The following is a 21,251-nucleotide window of genomic DNA, read 5'->3' as shown; positions in this document are numbered from 1 at the left end:
CTAAGAGAAATAGGGAGTATTACCAGAAAGGTGGGGCGGGATGGGAGAGCTGAGGGAGAATGAATGATAGGCAGGTAAAAAAAAGATGTATAATGCTATTAATGCACTTATTGATACTACCAACAAAAACTATTTATTGACTATTCTGTGCTAGGCACCAAACTGGGTGTTTTAAAAGCATCATCTTACCTATTTCTCACAATACTGAGTAAGGTGATTTTACCCACATTTTATTGATTAGAGAAGGGAAGCATGTGACAGTTAAATAATTTGCCTAAGGTCACTCAGCTTGTCAGTGTTAGAATGGATATTTGAACCTCGGTTGGCCCCTCTCCAAAATCTGTGGTCTTAGTGTTTAAAAGCTGAAGCAAAAGAAAGAACACTAAACATACCCTAAGAGGAAGACCAGGAGGCCGTGATGCACCCCATTAAGGCCATTTGGATCCTAACACTGAAGGGATAAGCACAATCCTGTAGCCCTAGCTACGTAATCTGCACCAAAGTACTTGAGTAACTATGACAGGGAGCTTTTCTCTAGGTGTTGTGGGACCAGGAACTCTGACATGGGGGACTGTTTCCCTGTGCCATTTCTGTACAGTTGTAGAGTGGTTAATATGAATATTTATGTCAACCAAACTGGAAAAAATTCTCAAAGCACTAGCCTGAAAGATGTGTATGAAAGGGGAAAGAGACAGGACTGCCATGTTCCTTGGTGATAGCATTTAGAATCTGGCTATATGTATAGGAGACTTGTTGGTTGAGCCACCTTTTTCTTCTAGCTCCAAGATGGCCAATAGGTTCCGACTCACGTGTCAATACCAGTTGATTGGTAAACCATCTAGAGTGTTGTGTTGAGAAGAGTTCTGGATTTTGTGGGAAAGAGAACTGTGATGGATTAGTATTGTCTGTAATGGTTACAGGAAAGGGAGGTAACAGCCTGCTTGACTATTATTTGACATCCTAAGAAGCAACAACTTCTCAGAGTCACTGTCAAGCCACTTGTGTATGGGGGTCATGTCCCTAGGATGGAGTATTTTATAGCTAGGGTCTCTATGATAACGAATCCTATGGTGAATTTTTCTGGAGGTCCCAACTGTCACTTAGCACAGACTGAAATGCAGAGCTTCATTTTCTTAAGGAAAAATGAGCTTCTTTTTTGCTCTGAGAACTTTTCACCTTGCTTGGGAGCAGGGTTGGGGGGAGTTTACAAAATGTTTACGTGTAGTAAGTAAAAGTTTGGGGTCACTATTATTTTTAAATAAGCATAGGTGTGACTCTATCATCATCAATCTATCATCTGTATACATATTTTAAAAATATAATGCAATTAACAGAGTTTTAAAGAAATTTGTTTTTGATTATCTTTTTTTCTCATTTTTCAGATCTCTGATTGGATGCATTTTCTGGTACAGACTATGAAAAGAATGCAGTGAAAATTCTGGCCAACAGTGGAAATATTGGCTTAATCTCCAACTTAGTATAGCATTCCTTCTCTTCTGTAGCACCTCATAATAGAAGAAAAATGTATGGAAGTGCAAGAACAATCACCAATCTGGAAGGTAGCCCTTCCAGATCTCCTCGTTTGCCAAGGTCTCCTCGTTTGGGCCACCGAAGAACAAGTAGTGGGGGAGGTGGAGGAACAGGCAAGACTCTGTCCATGGAGAATATCCAGTCCCTTAATGCAGCCTATGCTACGTCTGGACCCATGTATCTGAGTGATCATGAGGGGGTGGCTTCAACAACTTACCCAAAGGGCACCATGACTCTGGGAAGGGCCACAAATCGAGCTGTATATGGAGGCCGAGTCACAGCTATGGGGAGTAGTCCCAATATTGCCTCTGCTGGACTTTCCCACACAGATGTCCTTTCATACACGGATCAACATGGCGGTCTGACCAGCTCATCCCATCATCACCACCACCAGGTCCCCTCCATGTTGAGGCAGGTAAGGGATAGCACAATGTTGGACCTTCAAGCCCAGCTCAAGGAACTTCAGAGAGAGAATGACCTCCTCCGGAAAGAGTTAGACATCAAGGACAGCAAGTTGGGGTCTTCCATGAACAGTATTAAGACTTTCTGGAGTCCTGAGCTCAAGAAGGAGAGAGTCTTGAGGAAAGAAGAGGCAGCCCGGATGTCTGTCCTCAAGGAGCAGATGAGGGTTTCCCATGAAGAAAATCAGGTAGGTTATGACTCATCTCAGTGTTTTTCAGCCTTGGCTTCTCACAGAGTAGTTGATGGTTTGCAGATGGTACCACGGCCTGTGCAGAAGAAAGTTTGGCATCATCAAGATAGCTATGGCTTAGTATGTGTTTGACTCGGAGACTAGCAGAGGGCATAGGAAATATAAGGTTACAGCTTGTGATCTCCTTGTTTTCCAATAACCTTTTCACATTGTTGCAGAAGAGGGGGGATCACTCCTCATTGGCTAACTTTATACTTGGTTATTTTTGTTTTCTTTTTCAGTAGTCACAAGAGCAGCTCAGATGTACTTCCTTCTGAATAGAAGAGGAAAACGTTGATTTTTGCAAGAGTAGACACTTTTTTTTTTTGCGGTACGGGGGCCTCTCACTGCTGTGGCCTCTCCCGTTGCGGAGCACAGGCTCCGAACGCGCAGGCTCAGCAGCCATGGCTCACGGGCCCAGCCACTCCGCGGCATGTGGGATCCCCCTGGACCGGGGCACGAACCCACATCCCCTGCATCAGCAGGCGGACTCTCAACCACTGCGCCACCAGGGAAGCCCAAGAGTAGACACTTTAACAGCAACATTTAGAGGGCCACCTTTGACTGGTGAATTAATTTTTTTTTTTAATGCATCAGCAACATTTCCTTCTAGAATGAGGGAAGTTGGTTCACTAAATAGCAAACTGAACAATATTAAATGGGATTGGATAGGATGGGTTTGATGTCATGTTAGAGAAACACAATAAATTTTAACCTGGTCTTTCTACCTTTATTCATTCAATATTAATTAAGCACCTACTATGTGCTTACTCTTTTTTGATCCATCTTCCATGTCATAGCAAGATTAGTTTTCCCATTGTCTACCTGCAGTTATGCCATTCCCCTGCTTTAAAGCTCTCAATAATTACTCATTGCCTCCAGAATGAAGTGTACCTCTGGCTGAGCCTACAGTACCTTCTACTGGAATGCCTGAGCCAGCCTTTCCAGTCTTATCTCATACCACCTCCTTCCACATCTTCTTGGTAATTCTTGCACATACTCAAAGTTTCCCACCTCCTTTCCCTTCTGTTCCTTTCCATTCGTGGCCTTCTCAGCATCCCCTCTCCCTGCCTCTTTTTGTTCAGTCCCAGCTAGTCTTCATTTTCAAATCCTACCTATACTGTGAGGCTCATTTATATGCTGCTGTTCATAGGGGCTTTGGAGTAAGACATGCCTGGGTTTATATCCCAGCTTCACCTCTTATTAGCAGTGAGATAAATGCTAAGAGATGGGAAGTAGAGGCTGTTGTGCCATTTGGCTGGAAAAAATTCCCAGATGTCATTTAACTTTCTGTAGAAACTGGAGGTAATTTTAACTTGGCTGAACTAGTCATTCTCTGATAGTTGGTCCTGATGCTGTCCTAAGGAAGCTCTCTGCCTTTCTTGAGGTCATCTGCTGGCTTCTATCTGTTTCCCTGGCTGCCACCCCTTTGGAGTCCAAGCGTTTGTAGAAGCATTTCTGATCTGTATGAGAATCTGCTCTTTGTTTTCCTTCTATGTGCGGAAAGCAATCACCTTATCCCTTTGATTATCTGAGAATCTGCTCTTCGTTTTCCTTCTATGTGCAGAAAGCAATCACCTTATCCCTTTGATTATCTGACAGAGCCTTTGCTGGTTTTCAGATGTGGAAATATGATTTTTGGTTGGAACAGAAAGCTTTGTTCTTCATTCCTAAGTCAAATCAATGCCCTTCACTATCATTTCTGCTTTTTTCTGACTTTGCTGGTTTATGAAGTCCATTTCCCCAGTTCTGTACTGGTTTTCTTCCTTTTTGAGTTGTTTTGGAAAATGGTTAAAGCAGTTTAGGAATGATGCAAGTAATGACAATAAGTTTGGAAGCCATTTTTAAAACTGTCAGCTGCAAAATTACTTGTTTCTTATGGTTTTATCATTAAAAAAATTTTTGAGCACAGATCCCTACTTATACATGTATATTTATTTATAAATTACACAATGTGCTACTGTGCCAATATATTATGTTTCTTCTTTGACATTCACAAAGAATTAATATGGAAAAGAAACAATAAAATAAATAATTTATTGAGGTACATTTTAACGACACACAAAACCTTTTTGCTTTGACTAAAAACATTTTAAGCCCCTTGTCTATTTTGTAAGACATAGTTCAGTTTAAAGCAGGTAATATCCACAATTCCACTTAACTGTCCCATATTACCTTAGCCAGAAGCAAGTGAATATTTGAGGGAACCTCTTCCTTGTTCTGGAACCTACTATGATCACAGGCTACCTTGGTTACTGTGGGTGACATATGACTATGCAACATATGACCCAGTGAAAGCCCTAGTCTTAATCTGTATATTAAATATAAGTAAACTATAATTATTTTCTTTTTTAGGTTAAAAATATAAAAGGAGGAAGAGGCATGGAGATTTTGAAAAGTCAATTTACTTGCAATATGAAGTAGTATTACAAAGTAAAGAATATAAAAATTGACAAAAAGCAAGGTATTTAAAAAAACTGAAGTGCCCCCCCCCCCCCCCCCCCCCGCCACAGAAGTATATCAGGATCCCTTTCAGGGGTATATGAATACCTGTTGGTCAGAATAGGGTTGATCCTGATGCAGTAATCAACAGACCTCAAATCTCAGTGGCTTAACCCATCAGAGATTTATTTCTTATTCACCTGAAGTTATGAAGCAGGTCAAATGACTCGCCAGGGCAGCTCTCCTCCAGGCAGTGACTCAGGATCCAGGCTTTCCTCATCTTGGCACATGGCTTCAAGTGTTGCTACAGCAGAGGAAAAGAGTGCCTGTGGTGGCACATTGGCTTCTCAGTTCCTTGGACTGGAAGTGACACAAATGTAAGGGGGTATGAGGTGTAGTCCTCTCTTCTTTCCAGGAAGGAGAGGAGAGTCAGGTATGAAGGAGCACTAAAAATTTCTACCAGTGGAGTTTTTATATTTGTCAGAAAGTGGAGCGAGATGAAATAAAGTTTGGGGAAGAATCCAGAGTTCTGCCGTTGCTGCAGTTTCTATTATTACTGCTACTGCAATCAGTAGACATCAGTTGGGGGCTTACTATGTACTAGGCATTGTGCTTAGAGCTTTGTGTACATCATCTTATTTAGTGTTTGCATCAATCATCTGAGGTAGGTGCTAGATTTTTTCTCATTTTACACATTAAAAATAAATGTAGAGAGAATAAGCAGCTTGCCCAAGTTCACACAGCTGGTAAGTGACAGAGCTGGGCTTTAAGGCTTTGGTCTATTTTATGCCAACATGTAAGATCTTAACTTTAGGCTTACTACCTCCTTATAGGATCACTGAGCTATGAATAGAATCTTAGTATGATAGGAAGATCACACTTCATATGTTAGGTGAAAAACATGACTAGTTTTGATAGAATGATTAAGAATGTAATTTAGTTTAATTATGATTTTTGTTCTTAATTAGGAATTTATTTCTTCTTAAACTTTTCTGTATGGAAGAAAAGAATGTAAAAGAGAGAAACAACACTTGATTGTGGTTTCTTAACAACCACAACAACAAATGTAGTTCTACCAGGGGGTATTTGGATAATTAGAATTTCACTAACTAAATTCAGGTGATCTAAAATGATTTGAATTGTGCTATGTGAATAGAAATGGGAAGCAGGTCCATTATAGTGTGGAGGTGAGGATATTTGAATGCTCTTGTATATGAAATTCATAGTTCTGTGAATTTAATGATCACAGGCACAGACCTTTCACCCTTATGTGCAGTGTTATAGAGGTCTCCCAGTCATCAATTCCTTTGCGGTATATTTTGAAGTCCTTTTGGTTCTGTCAGAGGAAGCTGAACCCAACTCCAGATCTAAGGGAGGATGTTGAACACCCGCCCTGTGTTAAAGGAAGTACAGACCTTGGAGCCAATGGGTAGGTGGCTATGACCAAATTTCTTATGTGTGAAGGGTAGATGCCCAGGTTCCTGGATGGATATTCCACCCCAGACCCCCTTCCCATTTCACACTTCCTGGGTTCTCTTCAAGGCCCTACTTCTAAGCCACAAAGATCTGCATGTATAGAAATACATTTGGGATACTAAGTTGCAGTACTGATGTGTGGAATTTTTGGTTTGTTTGTAGAAACCAGAGTGCATGGATGCGGAGTTATCTGTATTCCAGCACTTGAACTTTTTGCTTCACGATGTATTTTCTTGTTGGAGGAAGAGTGGGGTGGAGTCTCGTGCTGTCAACGTCACACCTGTAGACTGATTTGGGGAGAGATGAGGAGAAAAGATTTAGAATAGATGTTAGGCTGCCACTTGAGGTAGTCCTCTTTTTATTTTTAATGGCCTGTGGGGTTAGAGTGGATGTTGGGGGCAAGAGAATGCAACTGTGTGTGGGGAAGTTAAGTGACCCGTTTTTCTCTAAAAGATGATATGGTGGTCTTTTCTTTACAACCCCATTCTATTTACCCATACAATGGAGATCAGAGAGAGAAAACATGGTAGAAAATACATTTTCAGAAAGTTCATAAGGACTTATATCTTGCAGTTTTGTGCATATAGGTTATAACTTTTTATATCCCTGGATTTTTAATGCAATTATTAACTTTGTATTTTTAAAATTATTATTATTTATTTATTTATATTTGGCTGTGTTGGGTCTGCATTGCTGAGTGCAGGCTTTCTCTAGTTGTGGCGAGCGGGGGCTACTCTTCGTTGTGGTGCACGGGCTTCTCATTGCGGTGGCTTCTCATTGCGGAGCACAGGCTCTAGGCGCGCGGGCTTCAGTAGTTGTGGTACGTGGGCTCAGTAGTTGTGGCTCGCTGGCTCTAGAGCACAGGCTCAGTAGTTGTGGTGCACGGGCTTCGTTGTTCTGTGGCATGTGGGATCTTCCTGGACCAGGGCTCGAACCCGTGTCCCCTGCATTGGCAGGCGGATTCTTAACCACTGCGCCACGAGGGAAGTCCCAAACTTTGTATTTTTATTGGATTATTTTTTCCAAATTAGGCGTACATAAAGCAGTTTTTAGACATTTTCCTAATTCATGCATGGCTAGTCAAGGATCTTCATGAATATAAATAGCATCATACTCTGGAAGATTGTACTAGATCTAATATTTACCCATCTCGTGTGTGCAGAAGTGGGACAAGGTCACTGGGAAACGTAACCTAAGAAGTGTAAGTAAACCTGTCTGGGGAATGTTATGGCTTTTAAGCAATGGTTATGTGATAATTTCTATTTCTGGCTTAACACAATAGAAAATAATCTACTCTAAATCAATATTAATAAGGATTTTTGATGAGTTTTAGAGCTAGTTTCATATATGATTTATTGATTCTCATTTTGAGCCTGTAACTTGAAAAGGTCGAGGTGGATCACATTTCCGTGTTTCCTTCATTATTATTTTTTCTTTTATTTACATAACTGCAGGGCCATTTCAACAGAGGTCATTCAACTCTGTTCTAAAATATTCATTTCACTGTGAGTGTCCAGATATGAAGAGTGGTACCAGTTGGATGTGGGTGACAGAATTAATTCTATCTCCTGCTGAAAAGGTGGTGAGGCAGCTGCATTGTGAAGGGGTGTCCATTGACAGTTAAATGCAGCTGCAGTAACCTTGAGTACTGAGTGTTTATGAGATCAAGGGCTTATCCCTGGAGAGTCGGGTTCCATCAGGTTTGTGGGTGGTACTTAAATATATTCACTACTCAGATCTGTCTTATCCCTATATCTTCTTTTGGGCACCATTCCTTCTACTACTCTGAGATCCATGGATCCCTCAAAGCCAGGTTTCCAAAGCGTGTCCAGGGAAATGACACTTTCCAAAGGGGATCTTCTGGTCAAATAAACTTAAGACACTACATACTAGATACTCCTCTCCTAGAAATTCAAACACTATATTTTGGGTTGAATTCTGTCCCCCCTAAAAAAAGATATGTTGGGGTCTTAACCCTCAGTACTTCAGAATGTGACTTTATTTGGAAATAAGGTCTTTACAGAGGTAATCAAGTTAAAATGAGGTCCTTAGGGTGGGCCTAATCCAATATGACTGGTGTCCTTATTAAAAGGAGAAATTTGGACACAGGCATAGACATGCACAGAGAGAAGACCAGTGGAAGAGACAGGGTGAAGATGGCCATCTATAAGCCAAAGAGATACGCCTGGAACGGATCCTTCCCTCACAGTCCTGAGAAGGAAGAACCCTGCTGACACCTTGATCTCGAACTTCTGGCCTCCAGAACTGCGAGACAATAAATTTCTATTGTTTAAACCACCCAGTTTGTGGTACTTTGTTTTGGCAGTCCTAGCGGACTAATATAACATATCAGCATGTGAAATGCTCTAACTCTTGCAGTTAAACGTATTTATTAAACTTGCTTAACCCAGCAATTTCCCAAACTTACTTGACCATGAAACTTTATCTTAAACTGAGCATTTATGTATTAGGCAGCTGTTGCTGCAGTAATGCTGTCTAACAAGCCATACCAAAACCTGCTAGCTTAAGAAGATAAGCATTTACCTCTCCCTTACATATTTACAGGTTGGCTGCAACTTAGTTGGGCAGGTCTGGACTCTGAGCACCAGGCTCTAGGCTGAAAGTGGGATTCAGGTACGTTCCACGTGTTTCCACATTCTCTTTGGAACAGCAGCTATTCAGGGCTTTATCTTCTGATGGTGGATCACAGACACCAAGTGATCCAACCAAACCACATAGATGCATTTAACGCCTCTGCTTGCATCATGTCCACTAACATCCTGTTGACTAAAGCATGTTATGTGGCCAAGTCCAAAGTCAGTGGGGTCAGGGAAATCTACTCCCTACAAAGCAGAAAGGGAGTGAAGTGAATATATACATATATATATACACATACAAATCCTATCTGTCACAAACTATAAATATTCCTAGAACTAAGGGTATAAAGGCCATACTTTGGGAAAGACTTCTTTAAGAGCAGCTCTGGAATTGTGACATTAAGTTTGAGACTTCTGAAGTGGATGAACCCTTTCAGTGTGGTCAAAGTTTCCTTCAGTGGCTGGGCCTTCTAATATCCTAATGATGCCTGATTAGTGGCTCACCTTCAGGCTCCTCCTCCCCTTCCTGAGGTGACTGACCAATGAAACTCAAGTGGAAATCTGGGAGATTCTAGGCAAACTTTTATTTTCCTGATAAAGGAATAAATGTCACCAGCAGTGCTCCTTCCTCCTTCTTTCTGTCTTTAGTGTCAATATGTTGCCTGTTAGTAACCATGGAAGGAAGCACAAGAAAAGCATAGAGACATATGTCTTACCATCTCTGAGCAGTTGCACCAGCCCCAGCAATGGCCTGCCGCCAGACTTCTAGTCATGTGAGAAAATAAACCCCTAGTTGTTTAAGTCACTGTTGGTTGGGTATCCTATTACTTGCAGCTTAGTACCTTCCTAACTGATAAAACATAGAAAATCATGAACTGTTAATTATTATTCTAATTATCACCAGTCATCATAACCATAAAAATAGGTGCATTTCAGTGAGGTGAAATGAGACCTTAAAGGACCTTACACATGAGAATGAAGAAACCTACTTACTAATGGTATTGGGAAATACTCTTAAGTAGTGACACGAATGCTACTGCTAGCCTGTATAAGTGAAAATGGAAATTTATTAGTTCCTGCAATGAAATTGCAGAAAGGCTCAGGTATGGAGCTTGGGGTTGACTGGATCCAGGGCCTCAAACTATAGCAGGACTTTGTCTCTCCCCATTGCTTCATTTCTGGTTCTCAATATCTGCCTGTACGTCTGAGCCTCATTTTCTCCTTCATGTGGTAGGTCATAATTGAAGCTGTAAGAGATCCCTGTATCTTCATTTATCATTTAGAAAATTTATGGAAGGACTTTGGTCCTGCCTTGGTTATATTCTTTCTCCAGGACTTGTGAGTGTGTGTGGTGGCAGGGGACAGGTATGTGAGAAGGGGTTACCATGATTGGTGACCTATTAGAACTGCAGGCATTGGGAGAGGAGCAATTCTCTAAAGAAACTGACATGAAGGGTGAAGGGATGCTCTAGGACAAAAGCAGGTGTCCACTGCGCTGACTTGAGCTGTCCTTAGTCACCCTCTTTCTCCAAATGTCCTAAGAGCTTGTAAGTCATATCAAGAGATTTGAGAAATTAAGAAGTCAATCATATGTCATATCTGTAAGTTTTTTCACTTTAACTCTGATTTGAAGAGCGAGTACCTTTGTGTGTTTTGCCCAATGTTACATAGGCACATGGATTTAGAACTAGGGAATATGAACTAGTTTGGTACCACAACATAACTTGGAATGCTGAATCTTAGAAGAAAAAAAAATTTCATCTTCTTCGTCTTGAAGTAGTCTTCCTCAGCTCTTCAGAGAATAGTAGCTTTTGTCCACCTTTCCAGAAAGGTGGAAAAACTTTGGTCCAGACTTAGGCAATGACCTACTTAGACTGAAACCACAATTTTAAATGCCTTTTGTCGGTAGGTGAAAACTTCCTTTGGTTCTGAAGATAGATGAGATGGCACGGATCCAACAGTTGATTTCTTTGTTTGCCAGAATGTAGGAGAATGATTTGAAGTGAGCGATACATCTTTGTCACAGATGTCAGCTGATTTTTGCCTCAGTAATCTCTTGCAGTCAGCCCTAGGATCAGCCATGTGCACTGCATTTGTAGCCTTACAGATTTTTATTCCTAGGTTTTCTTATGAAAGACTTGGCTAATGGGAAGAAAATAAACATTCTTGCATGCCAGACCTTGGGAGAACCAAATGACTTCCATCTTCCATTTTCTCTCTGGATCACTTTATTTTGGCTATGGGATAGCAACAGCACACAATCAACCAAAGAAAACATTTTGGAATATTTCAATGAATAGATTATTTTAGTCTCACTTGTGCTGAGGGCACTTATTGAAACCAAGCTCTGGGAGGGGAAGGCAGAGGGAATTGGTCACCCCCAAAGTATTCACTGCCTAATAAAATTCCCTATAGACAACATCCTCAGAGGAATTTAAGAAGCAAGTCTATATTGACAGGAGAAGAAGTAACAGAGTGATTTTATCGGCCAAAGCAGATGGGGTGGGTGCTGAACCTGGCCTCTTCTGGCCAGAGTGCAATTTCAGTTTCTATAATTAGTTGCAGGTGGAGCTCCTGTGTTGTTATTTTGGAGTCCACTGACATCTGTGTGCAAATTCCCACCATCCCCAGTTGGCATTTGGACTCAATAAGTGGTTTGGCTTTGCAGGAGTAGAGAAAATTGTAAATCTATTTCACACACACATAGATAAAGCTGCTCTAAAGGTCAGGTTCTGAAAGCTGTGGAAAGCATTCTCAAAAGTTTGGGAAGTAGGTTTCAGGCAGAATGTGGGCATGCAGCCAAGAGCTAGAGCAGCCTGACAAACAGAATTCTGGCACGTGCAATTTCTTCTCTATTTTTCTGTGAAGCCAGCATTTGATTGTATCTTGGAAGTGACATGCAGCCATTTTGTTTTTTCAGTAGGAATATTCTGGAGAGAAGAAGTAATGACTTAAGCAGCTACTTCCTGTCTTATAAACCCATGGCTGGGCTTGTACTGTCTGACTCTGCAATATACATTGATCAAATTAACTTAGTGTTTCTCAACTGGGGGCAATTTTGCCCCCCAGGGCACATTTGACCACATCTGGGGACATTTGGTTGTTGCAACTGGGTGGGGTAAGCTGCTGGAATCTAGTGGGTAGGCGCCAGGCATGCTGCTAAACGTCCTACAATGCATGTGTAGACTCCTCCCACCCCCGCCATATTATCTGTCCAACAGTGTCAATAGATGCAAGGTTGAGAAACCCTGAGTTAATTGGATGGTTACTATATCTTCATCTTTCTTGATTCTTTGCCTATACTCAATTTATTCACTTTGTGAAGTGATGATCAGAATTTATATATTTATGTAAAAATAATGATTTAAAAGGCAAAACGACTCATCATTGTGTGGGAAAGAATTGTGAAAGATGTCTTTAAAAAAATCTTGACCTGGACTAGTAACCATGACTTTTCAAATACCTTGAATTCTTTTAGATGTAGACATTTGGTAAATAGAGATCAGTCTTATAAGGAGATGGACAACCTGTAAAGAAAATGAAACTTATTTTTTAAACTGACCTTTTATGGTGCTTTTTGTTTCTGTCTCACATTGATCTTGAAAGGGAGGTTGGATAAGCATTTTTTTTTTTTTTTTTTGTGGTCTGCGGGCCTCCCACTGCTGTGGCTTCTCCCGTTGCAGAGCACAGGCTCCAGACGCACAGGCTCAGCGGCCATGGCTCACAGGCCCAGCCGCTCCGTGGCATGCGGGATCCTCCCAGACCGGGGTACGAACCCGTGTCCCCTGCATCGGCAGGCGGACTTCCAACCACTGCGCTACCAGGGAAGCCCTGGATAAGCATTTCTGAGCTCCTGCTATGTACCAGGAACTTACTAGTTGCTTTCCACGTGCATGAGCTCAACAGCCCTGCAAGACATGTGGCATCGCCATTTTACAGATGAGAAACAAGGCACAGAGAGATTAAGTGGTCTGCCTGAGGTCTCACCATTAAAGAGAGCTGGGATTTGAACCTCAGGTATGCCTAGCTCCAAAATTGTGTTCCCACTGTCTTGAAAGGGAAAACAACAGATTTGCTTAAAAACCAGGGAATTTGGTGCTGAAGTGGAAGACCTAATATAGAGTGTAAGTAGTAGTGTGCTCCCTGACAGTATCTTAAGGATGTTGTCAAGGAGGTATACAGAAAGGATGGAAAGCAAGAATGAGGAAGGGAGCGTGTTGCTGGGAGCAACAGAGGATACAGAGCAAGCAGGAAGGAGCGAATACATTCTTGTCAAGTGAATGAACAGGGGAGAATGCCAAAGGAACATTTTCCTATCTTGGAAAGCCATCCAGAAGGCTGAGAGGAAGCAACTCCAGGACTGGCTGGAAAATTAAAACCACAGGTGGCAGAGAGAGATTATCTCTTAGGATGCTCATTAAAGGCCCAGCAGATCCTTTAAGGTGGTTATGATTTTGACAAATTTGCTGGGTCCACAAGAGCAGAGCTTCAGGGATGGAGAAGCTCTTTTTTATGGATTATTGGACCCCAATGAGGATGGTCTCATTAACCCAGTTAGAATTTTCCTGATCTTGTCTCCATCTTCAAGAACTTCAGGGTATATAGATGGCCTCCTGACCCAGGAGTCCCTCAACTGGCATCTCTCAGCTTCCTCTTCAAGTAATTTCTGACCTCACTGGGATGCTCACACCTATTCAGGAATTATCTTTTGTATTGTTCCAAATCTTGTCTCTGAAAGTCAGATCTTCCCCTCTTGGGTCCCAGCATTCCTGATTCCTGCCTTTCTTAGTAACTTTGCCCTATGAAACCTCTTCTTTGTCTTCTTTGAGAATCCAGCTCATTTATTTACTGATTCATTCCATCACTTCTTGGTTAAGGGAGAATGTAGTTGCAAGTAGCAGAAACACATTCAAGAATGCTGAAGGAAAAAACTGGGGGATTTACTAGGAACACATAAGAGTTCCTCCCAGACACTAAGGGTAAGTAGGACAGCCAGGTGTCTTGGGGGGCTGGAATTGAGTTAGTTGGAAAATGATCAGGAATAGGGACAAAGTCTCTCACTCTCCCATTTCTCTCTCAGTATCTGTTTTTATATGTTGCTTGTGAAAAAGTGGCCACTAAAGGAAAGCATACATGTCTTCTCCATTCAAGTGCTCAATAGATACTGCATGGTTTCTCTATTTCAATTTTGAATTCAGAGAAACAATAATCGGATTGGCCCAACTTGAATAAGAGTCTGCTCTAGATCCAGTCAGCTGTGGCCAAAGGAGTCATGAGCTCTGTGGCCCCCTTCCCATGCCCCACCCCCAGAAGAACTATGGAGAGTCTCTTTGAGAAAGGGCATGTTGGGTAGATTCTCTATCAAGGGAGCCTGTGGGTAAGGTGGTAAGGAGGAATGGGCAGCTATTTCTGGGAAATATGTTTGTGCAACATATAATTGGGAGATGGCCTTATTTCAGTTATTAGGAAGACCAAGACCAATCAAAGAAAGTTAACTACTGTTACCTCTGTCTATAACTAGCTATTTCAGTAAGCCCTCTGGAATCTCTTGACCATCACACCCATCTTGTCGATCCCTGGCTGTGATTTTGCCCACTGCAGAAATTCCAGAAGTCGTATTGACTGATACCAGGTTCATGCTATCTTATCTTAGTGGAACCCATATGGCTCCTTTACATAATGTCAGATTGCATCCTGTATGGAACTTTAAAAAATTCTCCACTGTTTGTAAACTTCCTTAGTCTCATTGACACTTGGGTCTCCATACTGGTAGAAATTTTGGTGACAGTATCTGTAGACTTTTAGAACTAGGCATGTTATAATCTGACGTCTTCTATTCTAAGGTGTAACAGTTAGCTTGAGTTCTAAAAAATAGTGGCTCCTGAGCACATATTATCTAAAAAGGTTGAAAAAAAATTAAGATTCACTGATTTGTCCCTTGGAGGAGCTTTCTGAAATACCCACGTAAAATAATATAAAAGTTCCCAATGAATCCTGAAACCAGTAGAAATAAGTAAATATATGCGATGGAAAGTTGGATAATGCACATGATGACCAAATTTAGAAACTGCTCAAATTTAGAAATGCAGCAAATAATAAATAAAATTTGCCTTCTGAAATTTTTAAAACTTCTGTCTGTGATTTTAAACTTTGGGGACAAGGTACTTGCTGCGAAGCTTTCATTAAACTTTGTAGTTTTCCCTAGGAAAATGTGCAAAATCTGAATTGTGCACAACATTTCTCCTCCCTACCCCTGCTCTGAACCCCAAGGGCATTTAGGTAAAACTCTGTCTAGATATTACCATTTAATATTAAGTACATGTATTAGGAGTAAGTAGTTCCTAGTAGTTAATGAAATGAATGAGCTCTTGGTGGTATGAGACATGTCTTTGGCTCACTGCTATTCAATTTGTGCTGAGAAGTGGGGACACGTACCAGGATTTTGGTGATGGCTAGAGAGTGTATTTGGTAAGGTGGAAGCTTGTAGATAGACTGTACCACATTCACTAAATGTATTCAGGTACAATATACTAGAGGTGGTAGATTTTCTTCCACCCTCAGGAATGTTACCTTGAAAGAGTTTGCATAGTGTTGGGTGTCATAGTAAAGTATACGTTTAAATATTTCATTGAGGACTTTTAGGTCATTATGTTTGTCTTGGGGTGCCAAAATTCCCAGTTCACCTGAGAGAATTCTATTTCATTTCTTTGTAATTGCAAATAAATCTAAAACTGCAAATTAACTTATGCCATAGGCATTTGTGATAGAGCAAGAAACAAAAGATTTTGGTGAGTTAGAAAGTAAAGGTTAATTGGGTAACTACTGTGTTCCCAGTTACATGCTCAGGGCTGAAGAAGACTCTAAAGTAGTGTGAGACACACTTTCGGTCCCTTTACCATCTCATGAAAATTATTTGAGAGCCATTTTTTTTTTCTATGTAGAATGCGAATAAGGAACATAGCAGTGATATACCTTGTTTCGGACTCTACCTTGGAGCTTGAACATGAAGTTTTAGCTAGGGAAGGAAATTTCTTGCTCATGTTTTTTAACCTTTCTCAGAAGAGTCCTTGATGTGAGCATTTTCTCTCTTCTCTAGAAGCCTAGCCAGAGTCCAGGAGAATGGGCATAGCATCCTCCCAACACTCAGCCAATGTAGGGCCTCTGGAAGGGGTTGGGGAGGGGGAGTTGTGGGGAAGATCTGGGCTCCTGCCTTTCTCAGGCAGGAGGGTGAGGTCTATGAATCACTTTCCCATTTAGCACACCCACCGACTGCAGTATGTTCCCTTGATAAGAATAAAAATTATCAGTGTAGCTCATAAAGCACTTCCTACGTGTATTCTAAATGGAATAATGATATTTCAAACTCTGTGCCAAAGGGTTCACATATGGAGTCTCATTTAATCCCCATGAGGACCCTGTGAAGTAGGTCCTATTAGTATTATCCCCATTTTATATGCAAGCAAGGCAAGGCTCAGAGGGGAGGTTACTTGTCCAAGGTTACAGTTAGCGAATGGCAGAGCTGAGGTTGAGCCCAGACAGACTAACTCCAAAGTTGGTTGCCAAAATCAGGGTCGGCTGAAATATCCAGTGGCCAGCCCTGTGTACACAAGGTAATCTTAGGGCCGGCATGGAGTCTGAATTCAACAACTTGGAAGCCCATGTTGAAAAAGTCATTGCCTTTCCAAATCCCATCCAGTCTTTCTGATTAGCTTCTATGAGAAAGTCTCAACTTGGTGCCAGTCTTGAATGCCTTCTTAACACCTATTAGGTGTTTCCTAACCTTGTTGTAGGATGTGTAGCGGCATTCATACATGATGCTTGTATTGTAATTCTGGCAGCCACACTTTTACCCTCTGCATCTGGTATGTTGCCCGTTCAGAGTTTCTGTGAGCTGACTGGTAATGTGGCATTAGTGGGGCCTGCCTTCTTGGTTCTTGTTGGGTTGTCTTTGACAGCTGGTGGTTGAGAGCACCAGCTTTGGAGACTAAGTTCCTGGGTTCCATTTCCAGCTGTGGGACTTTGGGCAATTTCGTTTATCTGGCTGAACCTGTTTCCTCACCTGTAATGTAGGTATAATAATAGTACCTGCTTTAGGTGTAAATTTACTGCTATAAGGGTAAATTTAATAGGATTTAAGTTTAATTGGATTAAATGAGGGGGTTAATGTAAACATTTTTAGCACCATGCTAGCACGAGTAAACATTCAAATAATAGATTATGATGATAACCATGAGGGAAACCAATTTGGGGACAAAGGCAACACATAAGGGAGTTAGAGAGCTGAGGGAATGGCAGAGAAATGGAACCAGAGCCATACCTGAGGACTGTCCCACCTCTGGATTTCCTGCAATTTGTATAAGCCAATTTGAGTTGAGGTTTACTAATTGCCCAGAGCATCTTGATTGGTAGACAGGGCCCTCTGTTTAGAAGCTTTGTGGTTACAAAAATGAGTAGGTCCTAGCTCCTGCCATGAGAATGTAGTCTAGCAGGGAAAATGCTGTACTCATAAAAACCTATAAAAAAAAAGACCCACTAAAAAAAGGGAAGAAAGTTGTATCTGCCACTAAAATATACAACTAAAATGCTTTAGAAACCCAGTGAAGGAAGGGATGAGGGAAGACTTCATATAGGGAAAGTGGCATTGGAGTCAGTCCTTGAGAATGGACTAATATTCAAAATGGTGGAAGGTGGAAACAGGGGTGGGTGGTGGGGAGTCCAGACTTTCAATGGAGAGAATGGACAAGAGAAACTAGATGATTAGAGATTTATTTCATAAATCATTGGGATGAAGGTAGGGCAAAAGTACTTTTCCAATTATGGCACTTATGTTTAAAGAGGAGAAAGAGAAATTGGAGATCACCTTAAAACTTTTTTCTGATTCAAGAGAAGTAAGTATGGTACTTAATATTACATGGAGGCACTGTATTTTGCTTCCATGATTTTTCCTGTATGTTCCTGGCTCTGTGAACTCCTCTGCCATGGTACAGCAGAAGGATGAGTTTAAGACCTCCTCTGTCAATATGCCGATGGTCAAAAGGGAAGGGTGCTTACAGACCCGGCAGAAGCTCTGCGTCTTTTGAGTTGAGAACAGCCCAGTTTTCCTTGGCTCAGTTCTTTGACATGCCTTTTCTGTTACTAATATGTGTGTGTGTGAGAGAGAGACAGACAGAGGCACAGAGACAAAGAGACGGAGAGAGAGATAGAGAGACAGAGAGAGAGGAAAGGAGTGAGGGAGGGAGATAGATGGAGGGGGAAATGCCATCTCTAAAACGTCATCACTGGATGCGTAGGTATTGTTATATGCCAAGGAGATGCCATATTACAGTCTTGGGAATGTTTTTTCCTTATTGTCCTGTTATTCTTTCTCCTTTATAGATTCAGTGGAATTAGAATACCCTGCTCTTGAAAGCAGTTCAGATGAGCTTCTTAGGGATGGGTAGGAGAGTTTTCTTGCCTGAGATATTGACCCCCTTAGCTGAATCTAAGGCAGTTCATGTTGTTTTACAGATGGCTCCTCTGGAGAATTTTGGGCCATAGTCAGACTTTTCTATTGCTAAAAAAGGGAGACATATTACATTTTTCTGGTAGGCTGCATTGAAATATTTTCTGCAGCATAAGGCGGAAACTATAAATTTTTGTATCACTATAGGGAGCAATAGAGAAAAAAGATGAGGATGATTTCCCAATAAATGCTGTTGTCTAAACTCTCAGGAAGGGCAAACTCTCAAGTTGTCCAAAGAAGATCACATGGCTTCCAGGTCTAGATAGCTCCACACATTAACCCAACCAAGCTAGACTCCCGAGGACTCAGAGGAGGTGTTTGATTGATTGATTTTTTAAAAACTTTGGCCTGTTTTATTAATCTCTGTCTACTGAATCCATCTGCTGCATAATCTATGTCCAGCTAAAACTCTTATGATGACACTTTAATAGTTTGTACCAAAGGAATGGTCTCTCATATCAAGTTCTCTAACCCTAATCTCTCCACTGGTCTTTAGATGTGTCTACCTACTTTCCACTGGAGATATCACTGCTGTCCCCCAAGGGGATCAAACAAAATGATGACTGAATGGCTGAAATGGATCAAGTCAACAAATATGGAATTTCCACCATTTTCTGGACTAGGTGCTGAGGGTATAGTAATAGTAAAAAATTCCTGCCTCTATGGAGGTTCCATTCTAGTGGAGGAAACAAAAGGAGTCAAAGGTTTGGGGCTTGATCCACTTGGGAAGACTGAGGGCAAAACAGGATCAGGATGCTGTGAGATCATGTTTTTTGATCATGTTTTGTTGCAAGGTCTCACTCATCCAGGTGGTGATGCTGAACAGGGATGTGGGTTTAGTGGAACTGGCTTTTTTTTTTTTAACATCACGGCGGTGGTGAGAATGGATGTTAAACTGCAGTGGGTTGCAAGTGGTAATATAGATTTTTATACTTTTCCTGCAAGGAGCTTGGCTTTGAAGAGATAACTGGAGGGGATGCAGAGTCTGGGGAGTCTTCCCCCAACAATGTGTGACACACTTGGCCATATTTTTAACTTTTAGGGAATGGGCCACTAGAAAGAGGCGTTATTGGTTGAACAAGGTCTGAAAGAGGAGGGAGAACATGAGATGTCTTGGGCCGGTGGTGTTTCTCTTCCTCAAACCCAGGGAGAAGGTGGTCAGGAAAGGTCCAGATAAAGAGATATTAGTAGGTGTGGAGTAAAAGCGGTAACTTTTATCCTAAGGAGATTGCTTTGTTTAACAAAAAGAGAAAGCTCCAGACTACGGAGCTTTAGACTTAACTTAGACTTGACTTCGATGCCAGACAGGATGTGATGTTGGCCCGGTCGCCTCCTCTCCTTGGACCTTCATTTCCCCTGAGGCAGGGGTCCGCAACCCCCGGGCCGCGGACGGTATGGGTCCGAGGCCTGTTAGGGCCGCACAGCAGGAGGTGAGAGGCGGGCGAGGGAGCCAAGCTTCATCTGCCGCCCCCCATCGCTCTCATTACCGCCTGAACCTTCTGCACCCCCCCTCCGCCCTCGCCCCCGCCTGTGGAAAAATTGTCTTCCACGAAACTGGTCCCTGGTGCCAAAAAGGTTGGGGACCGCTGCCCTGAGGTATCATTGTACTGAGACAAAAATGTTTCGTTGAAACATGCCATAACTCTAAGGCTACTCAAAAATTTTCAGGGAAATTAAGAGTTCCCTGGTGGCCAAAGAAAAAAAAGTGCTGTTTTACGACTCATAAGTGAGATTTGATGAGGGGATGGGGCTAGGATGAGGCAGGTGTGATTGAAGCAGACAAAGGTGGATGTTCTGGCGGTCCAGCTTGATGTGCTGGTGGTTTTATGCAGGTGCTGCCGATGGGGCGATTTGCTTGCCGTGGGACGACCCAGCAAGCCCATTACTCTGCTTGGTGGAGGCAGGAGCCACCAGCACTTCCCAGGAGAAATTTTACAAGTAAAGGCTAATTTTACTTGTGCTGTTGATGGCATTTCTCAGCTATACTAATTACTATCCTGATAGAAACGCTGCAGAAATATACCCCATGCTCCCAAGAGTGCAGAGTGGTTCTTAAATAATCCAAGAAGAGGTTTTACCTGTGGATTACAAAGCTACAGTGCTTCCTTAGTCATGGCTTTCTCAGTGGAAGATGCTCTGGTTTAAATAAAATTTTGTTTGCCTTTTTGTTTTAAGACTATGCAATCTATTCCCTATTCAATATCAATTGCAGATAAAAGTATTTTAGGACAGAAATGGTAGTTGTGGACTGAAGGTTGTGTCTCAGTTTTTTAAAGGTATTTTGTAAATTTAGGAACTATGTTTTGCTTTTTCACTTGCTTTTTAAATAAATATCTGGCTGTCCATCCATCCATCTGCTTAGTAAAATGATATCCCTGAATGTGGCAGTTGTTTAGTAAATAGCTGTTGAATAAAATACAGTTATACACACACACACACACACAGAGCTAAGGCCTCTTGGGTTTCATGAGGCTAGGAGGGCTGGGTATAATTCTCACTCTGCCACAAGTTGGCTGTGTGACCTTGGGAATTAGTTGTCAACGTCAATAAACTGGGAGACTTTATGAAGAACCTGGATTTCTGAATTTTCTCGGACACCGAGCAGATCCAGTATCTCTGAACCCAGGGAGCTGCCTCACTTGGATTGTTGCTTGTCTTAGGTGGGACGTGTCTCTCCGCGTTGCTCTAGTCTACCCCTTGGTTGACAGATGTACATTCTTAGTTTGAAGATGAAATGAAGAACGTTTTCACATTCAGGATGTTAGTCAAATATGAGCATCTTTTGGCCTCAGCATCTTAGATGAAAATCCTGACTCTAGCAGTGGGAGTGGGTGGTGGCATCATCTTAATCATTTTCTTGGGTTCAAGGAGTTTGAGACCTACCTGCACAGGATTGGAAATGGGAAAAGATCTGCTTTTGGATATTTGGGGAAAGAGAAATAGGTAAGGTATATCAGGCATTGATTAATTCTTGAAAGTCAAAGACAATGCCACTATTGGGCACATACCCTGA

General features: G+C 41.8%; 1 protein-coding gene across 1 annotated transcript in view; it reads left to right on the top strand.

The window, feature by feature from the left end:
* Window positions 1-1,522: 1,522 nt before the first annotated feature.
* ERC2 (ELKS/RAB6-interacting/CAST family member 2) overlaps window positions 1,523-21,251 on the top strand; it is a 750,321-nt gene continuing 730,592 nt past the window's right edge. Inside the window, exon 1 of the mRNA XM_060021473.1 lies at window positions 1,523-2,179. Within this exon, the coding sequence (XP_059877456.1) occupies window positions 1,523-2,179 (657 nt within the window). The remainder of the gene's footprint in view (window positions 2,180-21,251) is intronic.

This window comes from Delphinus delphis, chromosome 10 (genome assembly GCF_949987515.2).
Source record: "Delphinus delphis chromosome 10, mDelDel1.2, whole genome shotgun sequence".
NCBI classification, from domain to species: Eukaryota; Metazoa; Chordata; class Mammalia; order Artiodactyla; family Delphinidae; genus Delphinus; species Delphinus delphis.
The sequence above is the reverse complement of the archived record's forward strand: the minus strand, read 5'-3'. Positions and strand labels throughout refer to the sequence as shown.